At 42.8% G+C, this 12654-nt stretch overlaps 1 protein-coding gene across 3 annotated transcripts in view; it reads left to right on the forward strand.

Moving 5' to 3' along the window:
- The first annotated feature begins 873 nt into the window (after positions 1-873).
- The window catches only part of LOC139382036 (girdin-like), an 83029-nt gene continuing 71248 nt past the window's right edge, over positions 874-12654 (forward strand). For all 3 annotated transcript variants that reach the window (XM_071125974.1, XM_071125972.1, XM_071125973.1), the window contains exons 1-3: positions 874-1633; positions 1767-1867; positions 9715-9823. In XM_071125974.1, coding sequence (XP_070982075.1) covers positions 1571-1633; positions 1767-1867; positions 9715-9823 — 273 coding nt within the window. In that variant the 5' untranslated portion in view covers positions 874-1570. The remainder of the gene's footprint in view (positions 1634-1766; positions 1868-9714; positions 9824-12654) is intronic.

Genomic DNA, 12654 nt, shown 5'->3' on the forward strand with positions numbered 1-12654 from the left:
GTACTGGGCAGAGGCCGGCTAGTGATGACTGTTTAACAGTCTGATGGCTTGGAGATAGAAGCTGTTCATCAGTCTCTCATGCCCAGCTTTGATGCACTTGTACTTTCTCTGCCTTCTAAATGGTAACGGGGTGAACAGGCTGTGGCTCGAGTGGCTGAGGTCCTTGATTAACTACTTGGCCTCCCTGTGACACTTTGTTTGTAATTACAGGTAGATAACAGTGTAAAAATCCAATATGAATTACCGTGACCTTCAAAGCAGTGCATTCCAAATAGTTTAATCAAAGGGTTGTGTGTGTTTGAGGATAAATGATATGTGCACTGGCATGCAAGTATCACACAAATTGAAGAGTACTGTTTTTTTTAATCAATTACATCAGGATATATCTATAGATGGGCAGATGAGGATTTCTTTCAATCATTAATACAAGGATTTGTCTGGACATTCTTATTGATCTCTGTGTGGTAACACTAATAATTTTTCTAGTCATGTTGTTTGAGATCATTTATATGAATACTACCCATAACCTACATTGGCAGCCAGCCAGCATGCCACACACACACACACACACACACACACACACACACACACACACACACACACACACACAGCATAGTCCTACTGACACACTCACTTTGACAATATTAATTGACAAAGAAGACACATCAAATGTGAATCATTATGTCCTGCTAATGTAGTCTATAGTCTCCATACAACATAATCCATTTAATGTGGAGGTGGAACTGTTAATGACAACGTGCTGCAGCCCTATTTTCTTGAGCACAGTTGATTTTGGCGGAAGAAGACACGTCCCTACGGATGGATGAGTACGCTGGAATGGAAACAAAACGGAGTTGAGCCCGTGGAGGCGGTACTAGCGCCATCAGTAAACTCATGTCAGTAGTAGGCTATTCAGCCGTTAGTCACTTGGCTGGAAGAAGGGAATACATGACAGAAGAAAGACATCTCTGCCCAATTCTATTGGAACAGTCGTTGGTTTTAATGGGGAAAAATATGCGACCTTCAAGACTTAAAAGAACGTGATGGGGAAAGGAATACATTTTTTAAAAGAATATTGTAACTCGACGTCCATTGGAGGAAACCAGTTACTGTCTTTAGGCTTACCACTAGTTCTGTGTTTTATCAGATCAACGTTAGGTTTTCATGGAGCATGTTCTTTATTATTAGCCTACCTGTACAGGTCTAATGTCTTAGTTAAAGACATTTAGCTGTAGGTAGGTAAGCTGCCTTGACGGGCACAGGCTAGATGTGATTCAAGGTTTTTCAAAAAATGTGATGGAGTCCTTCTCAAGGAGGGTAACGTTAACATGTTTATCTCGGGTATCAGATACGATAATTGTGGATACATTTTCAGCAAAACCCGACGTCATTGACTTGTTTTCTTTATCGGCAAAAGTTGTGTCTGTTTAATTACATCAACCACATGAGCGGCGTCTAAATTAAGGACGCGTTCAGAGGGGTGAAAGGCGACGCGAAGAACATTTCCCGACAACGAGAAAATACAGTTTAATTCAAATTCTCTGGAATTGTCGCTGTCCAACACAAGGAAATGGAAAGTGAGGTTTTTACGCCATTGTTGGAACAATTTCTGCTCACGCCATTGGTCGCCTGGGTAAGACACCCTAATTAACCATTCTATGGGAATTTGAGAAAAGCAATTAATCAGGGTATCCAAAATAAATGCCCTGTTTAACAAGTGATTTGGTTTTGCTGACAGGTTTGGTGTGTATTGTCATATTTTTCAGGTTAAGGCGGCTGGGCATTCATCAGGAAACGATGGCACCAAACTATCGGAATACATTGAATTGTTGGATGGGATTTATTTAAACGAGATCATGCTTGAGATGTAAGTAGTAGCCTGTCTGTCATTTATGGGTGCTCTCTGTCTTTCTCATGAATGAATGGCCACGCATGCTTCTGATCCATTGGCCACTCTCATCAAGTTTTGCCCAGCACTGTAGGTTACGGTGGATTCATGAGACAAATTCAGGACAAAAAATGTTAAACGAGTTCCACAGACACATTTCACTAGTGAAGTATGTCAGCCATTTGATGCAACTAGATTAGGTGGTCTAATCAGAATGAGTTGTAGGTATTTTGAAGCAGACCGTTTCACGAGTTCTGTATTGATGGCGGAGTCTGCAGCAGGTCATCTTCCACTCGAGCAGTCAGTCACTGACAAATGTCAGAATGTGAATTGCAATCTGCAGCCTGCTGAAGACCTCCTCTCCCTGGCGCTTGCTCTTCTTGCCTGCTAGAATAATACAGAGGGCAGCTATTCTACCTCACTCACCCAGCCTACCCCTTGAGGAGCAGTAGAAATGAGGAATCCATCCATCTCTGCCATGACCACTGACACGCACTATACAAAAGAAGCTGGTTTCCACCAATGCTTTTGTCTGGGCTAGGTTTGCATTAAAAGGTAGCCTATGTCAACTTTGGCCTACTTATCCTGTATGAGTAGAATTAACCCTAACCCATGTTATTTATTATGGGCATTATCACTCTGGATTCAAAATCAGAAGGCAGACATCAAATAAATTCCTTTTTTGTTATTGCAGAGCACGTTCTTCTCACACATTCTATTAACAGGTCTAATCTCTACTGGCCCAGAGTATCAGTTAGCTCACAGTTTCCAGGTACTAGCTATCCATATCCATATCCATTACTCCAGTCATACCAGTAGGCCTTGTTTATAATTGCCAATATAATCAGTCAAAGCCTAATATTTGGATTTGTTGATTTTCATCCCAAGAGCAGTTTTCAGTTTAAATGAACTGTAGTTTAGCTTTGCTTGTCTGGCCGGCAGGGTGTTGGGGCTGGCCAGTCACTTCATCCTAGCTCTTTGTGTGTGTGTGTGTGTCCGTGCACGCGTGCACAGTCAGTTTTGGGCAGCTGTTGGCACTCGTCTGCCCAGCAAGACTCCCACACAGAAGGCACATTGTCAAAATCTGTTGGGAAGCAGGTCTTTGTCTCACTCTCCGTTTCGTCAAGGCTACATATTCATCTTCCGTTGGCTGGTTTAAGATATTCACTGGTAAATATTTACCTTGTGCTGGATGAAGTTATTATTATTCCCCCCCATGTTTGTCCTTGGTTTAGTTGATTCGGCCATATCAAAACTCAGACTTCCAGTTTATTTAGTGAAGTTGTACAAAAGCGTAGATTTAGTTCATGTTAACCATGTTACAGCTCATATGACTTCAGTTTATTCAACATGTCATTTCTACTAAACTTAATGTTGTCTGCAGTGACGCCGAGTTTGTATGCAGAGTGGAGAGCTGCGTTAAGTGATGAAAAAGATTAACTGCCCAGCGGGTCTGTAAAGTTGATGGCTTTGCCCAACAATACGCACTCTCACTGCCCAAGTCTGTGTTGAAACTCCTGCCGAGTGCTGTTATCGTGGGTGTAACGGTAGGCATACTTGGTATTGACCTGCCTATGATCAATGTAGCATCGTAAAGGGGTGCTCAGTCTTGTCCATGAGCAGCCATTAGAAAGATAAATGGATGTCTGATAGATCAAACAATCCATTTAAAACCACATTTCTACTAGGCGTACAGGCATCATCCATCTAGCACAGAGCTGTGTAGACCTTCAGATTCACATGCTTTGAAGTATCATGTACTGCATAAAATTAACATGTAACGAGTTGCAGTGCTTGTTGTACAAATAGTGAGTTTGGCTTACTACCATTTGAATCTTCTCGTGTTGAATACTGTATGTGTGTGGTTCATCATGTACTGTACACAGATAAGGGCTCCAAATGATTTAAGCATGTTTATTTTGTAGTATCTCTCCAAGCTGTTGACAGGGAGGCAGGCAGACTTAAGTTGTCCAGGAAGGACAGAGGCCCTGCTGGATTATCTAACGGCTAGTTGGACTCACAGATGGCATGGTGTCACTGTCCTGCCCCTCAGTCACTACTGCCCAGCCAATTAGACCACCTTTCAGCAATATACTGTAGGTCTGTTTTCTTGTGTGGAGCACAGACTGGACAGAATTGAAATTTCTCTCTTCTCATGGCATTGGTCAAAAAGCAGGTTCTTTTTTTTCTGGTTGTACTGGCATACATTACAATGGTTCAGGTCCACAGTTGTAATAAGGTGAATGGCTGCATTTTCAGTGTCTGGGATGGTTGACCTCAAGGCCAAATTGTAGCACAATTTAGAGCTAAACCTGTTTTTGAAGCTAAATTTATGTATCAAGGGTAACTACATCCCCCTCAATTCTGGAAGTGATATTGTTAGTGTGCTGTTTTCCACTTCAGTGCTCAAATGCATCACCTCAGTCCATGAAACTCAGATGAATGAGACTAATGAGCATGTGACACAGACACACACACACATGTTAATTCCACCTGAAGCCGTGCAGCAGCTGTAGGGAAACCACATGCTCATTGTTCCTGAGCCTCTCCCTCAACACCTCCAGTCAGGACAAAATCACAGATGAGTGCGGCCCACTTCCAACGCGACATGGCCACTTAACGCAGTGGTGCAGCAGTTTAGAGGAAGCTCTGTTGAAAGACAACAGTTGAATTAACTTAATCCATATAGGATTAAAATCTCCAGCAGCTCCCCAATTCACACAAACAGGTTGTTGTTTTCAACTGGAAAAAAAACGGGTGATAAGACAGGACAGCATCACAACCACCACCTCTGCAACACTGCTGAACCACAACACGTCTCCATGCACGCTGTCTCCCTGTGTTTTCACTGAGCAACATGCCTCCTGCTTTTGTTTTCTCTCCTGCTTAGGAAGACGGGGTATAGTTTGGATTCTTGCTGGACGGCTGGTGTATATTTGTTGAATTTCCCTAAGCTAGGTTATTTTTCCTTTGGAGATCAAAGGCTTCAGTCATAGGCTACCACTGACAGCCAGCTAGACAGACATCCCACACCATGCTGCTTTCCCGTTATCTGCCACAGCCACAGACCATCCTCCCTGCGTCGCATCTCCCACTCTTCCGGGCCGATATTCCGTTTATCTGCCTGAACCAAGACCTCTCCGTGTCTACCTATGGTTGGTGTGAACACAACAGAGCTCGTGGTTCTGTTTTTGAATGGTAATGTAAACAGTGGGCATTTATTATTATTATTATGCCTGATGTCTTGTGCTTCACTCACATGGTCACTAGACTACGGTATTGAAGGAGGATGTTATAAGCTGGGAAAAAGCCCTGTGAGTCAGACATGCAGGAAGCAGCTGTTGTGACCTTGAAAGGGTACTGCTTTAACAAGGCCATGCAGAGACTCACAGGAATAGGAACGAACGGCCCTATGGAAATGTACATGAATGACACACAGCTTCATACAGAACCAAACTACCCGTTAAAGCACAAGGCCACATAAGGCCGAGGTGCAGAACCTACTGCAGCTGTTCCCTCTCCCTGGATATTATAGCGTGTGCTGTGCTGTACTGTAGAAAGAGTATGTTACAGTAGATTGCTGTGATACCGGTTGTGGCTTTCAGGAGCTTTGAGTTGAAAAATGGAAATGATTGGGCAACACTATAGCAGCTCCATGAGACACACACACACTGTCGTCCTGCCTGAATAGTTCTGAACACCGCCTCACCACAGTGGGACAACTGTAGTCATCATCCACATTCCTCTCTGGTGATTCCCCCAGCTAGCCCTCCATGTGCCTGGGAAGTAATCACTCCTCCCCACTAGTGTGTTTGGACTGAGAGGCTCACTGCATCTGTCCTCCTCGTGCTGGGCAGCCTGCCCCTGCTCTACTCTCTGCTCCCGTTGACTTTGATGCCGCATGTCAGAAGTAGGTTATTTTCCAATGCAACGCAGGAGCGCCCTGGGCAGTACTGTGCTCTGCATTGACTATTGACTTGTATGTTGACTCCCCATTGTCTGAAGCCTATATGATCATCGTGGTACATTATTTGGGTTTTGTCTACCTCACAAAGTGCCCTATTCAGGTTCCTGCAGTCACTAACACTGGGGGTGATGTAGTCCAATGAGGGAGGAGGAGTAGAGAAGGCCTCGGCCTAAAAGAACTGAGCCACGGCGGGATTGGGATTGTGTTTTCAAGGCACATTGAATTGGCTGTGTGTTTCTGGCTCTGTGATGTATAGAGAAGTTAGTTACTAAATTAGCATCCTCCTTCACAGCTCCCTATGTGCAGCCAATGCTCGGCTTGAAAGGATTTCAGCTCCCTCCATGCTATTTAATTAGGGGTTAAGATGACCCCACCCCCAAAGTGCTCCTCTAGAGAGGCTCTGAGTGAGCGGTGGGGTCATGTGGCCAGTGCTATTCAAAGTGCCCTTAAAGTGGACCCTGTCTTTCTGATTTGCAAGACTGAGGGGACTGTGTGTGTGTGTGTGTGTGTGTGGGAGCATAGCTGATCAAAATGCCTATTGACACCCGCTCCCCTTCTCAGGATAGTTGCTTTCATAAAAAATCATGAATGTTGTCATTTTATTTATCATAGTTCAATGATAGCTCTCTGGTCTTATGAAGTGCCATTTACATTTTTATAGGCCAACTGCTAAGTCTTAACAATACAGGGGGTTTCAGGAAGATGCTGGAAACTCTGTTTATTCTATTTTATCAGTTGCTTGGCAACGGGCCTATTTTTCCATTATGAGTATTATGACCGAGGCGCATTATAGAGGTTCATTTTATCCCTCACCGAGTGTTCTAATTCCATGGAAGCCAAATCTAGAACAGAGTTAACGGTGAGGGGAGAAATTGTGCAAGGTTCATTTGAAATTAGCCGTGTACACATGAGGTTGTGTTAGACATGAATGCTGAAAGCTTGGATCACAGATGCGGGCATGTATGACTGCACGCACATGCTACACATGTACATGCACTCATGCAGGTAAACACACAACCCTGTTTACAATAGATTTAACCCTCTGGGATATGTGGGACGGTAGGGTCCCACCTTGCCAACAGCCAGTGAAATTGCAGGGCGCCAATTTTCAAAACAACAGAAATCCCATAATTAAAATTCCTCAAACATACACGTATTTTACACCATTTTAAAGATACACTTGTTGTAAATCCAGCCACAGTGTCCGATTTTCAAAAAGGCTTTACGACGAAAGCACAGCAAACGATTATGTTAGGTTAGTACCTAGTCACAGAAAAACACAGCCATTTTTCCAGCCAAAGAGAGGAGTCACAAAAAGCAGAAATAGAGAAAATTAATCACTAACCTTTGATCTTCATCAGATGACATTCATACGACTTCATGTTACACAATTCATGTATGTTTTGTTTGATTAAGTTCATATTTATATCCAAAAATCTGTTTACATTGGCGCGTTAGGTTCAATAATGTCTTGCATCCAAAACATCCGGTGATTTTGCAGAGGGCCACATCAATTTACAGAAATACTCATCATAAATGTTGATGACAATACAAGTGTTATGCATGGAATTATAGATACACTTCTCCTTAATGCATCCGCTGTGTCAGATTTAAAAAAAGCTTTAGCAAAAAAGCACACCATGCAATAATCTGAGTACAGCGCTCCGACAACAAAATAAAGCCTTACAGATATCCGCCATGTTGTGGAGTCAACAGAAGTCAGAAATAGCATTATAAATATTCACTTACCTTTGATCTTCATCAGAATGCACTCCCAGGAATCCCAGTTCCACAATAAATGTTTGATTTGTTCGATAAAGTCCATCTATGTCCAAATACCTCCTTTTTGTTTGCACGTTTAGTACACAATCCAAACTCACGAGGCGCGGGCAAGTCCAGGCATAAGTTCAGACAAAGTCCTATTACAGTTCTTAGAAACATGTCAAACAATGTATAGAATCAATCTTTAGGATGTTTTTAACAAATCTTCAATAATGTTCCAACCGGAGAATTCCTTTGTCTGTAGAAATGCGATGGAACGCAGGTTGCTCTCACGTGAGCGCACGTGATCAGCTCATGGCACTCTGCCGAGACCCCTCACTCAATCAGCTCTCATTCCCCCCCTCCTTCACAGTAGAAGCCTCAAACAACATTCTGAAGACTGTTGACATTTGGTGGAAGCCTTAGGAAGTGCAATAGGACCCCATTGACACTGTATATTCGATAAGCAATGACATGGAAAAACTACAAACCTCAGATTTCCCACTTCCTGATTTTCTCAGGTTTTTGCCTGCCATATGAGTTCTGTTATACTCACAGACATCATTCAAACAGTTTTAGAAACTTCAGTGTTTTCTATCCAAATCTACTAATAATATGCATATATTAGCAACTGGGCCTGAGTAGCAGGCAGTTTACTCTGGGCACCTTATTCATCCAAGCTACTCAATACTGCCCCCCAGTCCCAAAGAAGTTAATGAACATGCCATGCCATTTGGGTTTAATGGCCATACAACAAATTTAGAGATTTTGTTGTCAAAAATAATTGTCCCATCCTCCAACATTGGGAGATCATTCGCTTTATCAGCGACGCTTTTAAATCTCCAGACCAGTAGATCATTGGAACGCTGCATGGACGCACCATCAGATTGGCTTCAGTAAGAAATGAGGTCAGAGGAGAGCATCCAGAGACTGAACTGAAGCCACCTGGCCAGTGAAGGAGCCCAGTGGAGGCCTGCGTGTGTTTAATCTCTGAGCTTGTAAACCATGTTGGTCCAAAACCTTTTGGTTGATGATCATCAAAGCACAGCTCTGAACTAACAGACAGTAGATGAGAGGGACTCAGAAATTGGGTCAACCTTGATGGTCTGTGAGGACAGATGAGGGGAAATTCCTCTGCTTTTGTCCTGTCAGAGTTCAAGAATTCAATTCAATACCCCTTTTTTTTGAATTTCAGGTAGTTTCATAATGTATTCCTCATAAAGTGTAATGAACGTAGTTTTGAAAATAATAATGCTAAATTATTTAGAATGCATGATTAATTACTAAAATGTTGATTCATTAAAGGCAGATTGTTGGAATTGCATTGACAGTTTTTTACATTTTAGTCACTTAGCAGACACTCTTATCCAGGGTGACTTACAAGAGCAATCGGAGTTAAGTGCCTTGCTCAAGGGCACATCGGCAGGTATTTCACCTAGTCGGCTAGTAGAATGTCATGCATTCCTCATACACTCAGAGCAAGGAAAATACGTATTGTTCTGAAGTTCTACACCCATGCTTAGTATGTCTGGAATGTCTGTTAATGCAGGTTGACACTCCTGATAACAGTTACGCTCCTAGTCCTGGGGCAGCACATCTCAATAGTACTCCTTGACTATACTAGAATGCACTCCCTCTGTGATTCTCACACCAGACTCAAGTAATAGTTAAGTGAGTTGTTTTCGCTACCAACTGTCCTGCAACACAGACAAACGTTCCAAAGTTTAGACCAGGGCTCTCCAACCCTGTTCCTGGAGAGCTACTGTCCTGTAGGTTTTCGCTCCAACTGTAATCTAGTGTACCTGATTTGTTATAATTAGCTGGTTGATCAGCTGAATCAGGTTTGTTACAACTGGGGTTGGATCGAACATCTACAGGAAGGTAGCTCACCTGGAACAGGGTTGGAGAGTCCTGGTTTAGACTTAGCTCTGTTCGTACTGGGGTCATCAACACAACCATGAGAAATGTCAATGTTCAAACACTGATTTAACACTGTGCTGCTAATGCAGCATTTTACTGACTGACTGAAAGGCAGAAAGACCATTTACAAATGGATTTGTCTACTCTGCTCTTATTCTCATCTATTTTTTCCCCACAGAAATCCAAAAGCCATTGTTCAAAGAACCAACAAGAAAGTGAACAATGACTCAACACTGCGCATACAAAACCTCTCCATCCTGATCCGGCAGATAAAGTCGTACTACCAGGTGAGTGGGCAGTTAACCCTAAAGCTCTAATGGAAAAATGATACAGATTGCATCTGGTGCTGAGGTCTGGTTCATTGTGCTGATCTGTTAAAGCCATTAGCTTCCTTGCTTTTTGGGATCAATTACATTTTCTACCCTGTGGTTTGTCAGCAAGACATGTTTCAGTGGAGACTGCCTTGTGTACACACACACACACACACACACACACACACACGTGCACAAAATCAAGTTTAAACTAGCCTATAAACAAATACACACACACATTGGAAAATAAGTATAAACACACACATATTTGATTTGATGTCTGTGGCTGGTGTGATGTGGCAAGGGGACCTCCATCCAGATGTCACGGAGGCTTCTATAAATGGAAGGGAACTGCATGCAGACATTTTTGGAGCTGAAACGCAGCACACTAATGTGGTTCTCCGTCTCACGCTTTGACTAATGAAGATCTGGGATGTATTTTGGTTTCAGTTTTGTGAGCGCTCAGAACAGTATTAAAACGGACACACTATGAGGAGTTACTTACCCACTATAGTAACTTTAAAAGCTGTCTGCCAGTAGTGTCTCAGTTTCGCTGCTTGGCTGATGTTTTCACTGCATTAGATCATATCAGGTTCTTGCATGTGAGAGTCAATTCAGAGCGTGGTTGATAATTTCCATTCTGCTCAAGTAATGAGACTTCCCATTAATCTGGTGGATAGAGGGAGGAAGGGGGGCTTCCTGGTAACAAGATCTGGTATACACAATGACTGCGAATGGAGGGGCTCTGGCCTTAATATAAGGGAAGTTTATCTGGCTGTTAACACCTGTCCACCAACTTTTTTGCCAACCTCACAGCCGAGAGAGAACACACTTAATAATTAACATGGAGGACGATAAAGAATTTCAGCCGTGATATGTTGGTGTTTCTGCTGAAGGTGCTGATGCTGGGAGAGATAATTGGTCGTCTCAGGGTGTCTTGGCACTCAGAATGATAATCAGGAAATGCACTTGATCCAGCATGCACAACACCAACGGCAGGAATATGTGGAGCAGGGCCATTGTTTATCGACATTAATGTCATAAGCCTTGAAAGCTCTGCTAGGCCCTCTCAAAATGTCTTTCAAAATAATCTGTCACAAAGCCAAGAGTCTTAATACCCTTATTAGCCGCTTGGGTTAAGTAATAACATCAACTCTCCAAGTGGCCATGCCAAGCTGAAAGCATTAGCCTTAGATGCACAATGAATGCTTCTACGGTGGGTGTCATCAATCTTTTCCTAGCCTTTCCTGCCTTTGTGCTAACCTCATGTTTTATATATTGTCAATCCAGTGAAGCCACCACTGTTTGTAGCAAGTCTCTCAATTGTCGTTGTGGCTTTACCACCCGCAATCAACTACTCTGTTAACTGGAAACGCCATGCCATTTTCCTTTCATTTGGACAGCAGTGATTCTTGTGGTGTTTTGTGTAGACCTGCGTAGTCCGTTTGACTTGTTTGAAATCCACTTGATTACCTCATTCACATTCATCAAGGGTTGAGATTTGATGGAGGGCTGGCCTTTGGTGTGAATGGCAACTACTTGACTGAGATCAGTGGACCAGCTGCCAGCAAACACTGCTTGGCTTTTTTTTACGTTTCTTTCGTGACTCTCTGCAATTGTTTTTTATTTTTTTATTTTTTTATTTTTTTAGCTGATTAGTGAACACAAGCAATTGCTCCACTGAAACAAGAACAGCCCAGTCTTATGATATTGGTTAATGTGTAGGAATGATTTCAGATTAAAGGTCTGGTCAACAGACCCCTTGATTTTATTGAGATCTTGAATTGAAGCGTCCTCCAGCACACTACTCCTTATTCCTAGGCTCTGGATTGCCTACTATCCAGCCTTAAGTTGCTATATCTGCCCTGGCTAAGGTTCACCCTGGTGCTTCAGTGCTGCTGGTTATAGACCTCTATGACTGGCCTTCCTGGATGATCCTAAACTAGGCTAGTGGAAAACAGGCCAGCGGGCCCCAGCCATTCACCACTGGGGCTGATCAAAGTCTAGAGAGTGGCACTTTGACATTGAACAATGTCTTGGCTTTTCTTTGCTGTGGTCCCAGTTGTTCCTGCCTTTTAATTCATCCCTTTTTAATCTTACGTGTTCTAGATGGAAATGTAATAAATTCTCTAGGTTTTCAACTAATGGAGTTAACATCATACTAAAGTGGGCACGTAGACGCTGCAGGGCTCATTTGGCATATAGGGTGGTTATGTTGGCAGCTCTACCATCCTTTTGTCTGTCGATTCTGCACTGTAGCTTCACTCTTGAATCTCGGGAGGAGGAACATTATTAAGCTACTGATCGTGCTGACTCCGCTCAAAGTCTCCTGCAACTGAACAAATGTAATACTTAAGCTAACTCTCCTCTTCAGAGCTCCGGTGTCAGACTAGAGACCTCCATTCCTCTGGGATCCCATCTATCCATCCACCCATCCTATTAGTGCACCAGTGTCTTGGGACATGTGGAAAATGACTTTGTGCAGAGGTTGTTAAAGTGGAGTGGCCTATAGTTCCATAATGTCTTTCATCTCATCGGCATGCATAATATGCATTTTGTCATGTGTCCCATGGTTTCTGCTATTGCACTTATCTGCTTAAATATTTGTAGTCGCTCATTGAGTGCTATTGTTGTTGGCATGGATACTGTGTTACTACGGTATGACACTGTATTGCGGCTGGGTTTTGTAGGAAGGAACAATGCTCATGACTTGTTTCTGTCAGAAGGAATGATTGATTAGAACCAACGCTTTCCTAGTTCTGACTTTTTATTACACTAGGAGTGCACAAGATTTTCATTTAAAAAAT

Source organism: Oncorhynchus clarkii, chromosome 23 (genome assembly GCF_045791955.1).
Source record: "Oncorhynchus clarkii lewisi isolate Uvic-CL-2024 chromosome 23, UVic_Ocla_1.0, whole genome shotgun sequence".
Classification (NCBI taxonomy): Eukaryota; Metazoa; Chordata; class Actinopteri; order Salmoniformes; family Salmonidae; genus Oncorhynchus; species Oncorhynchus clarkii.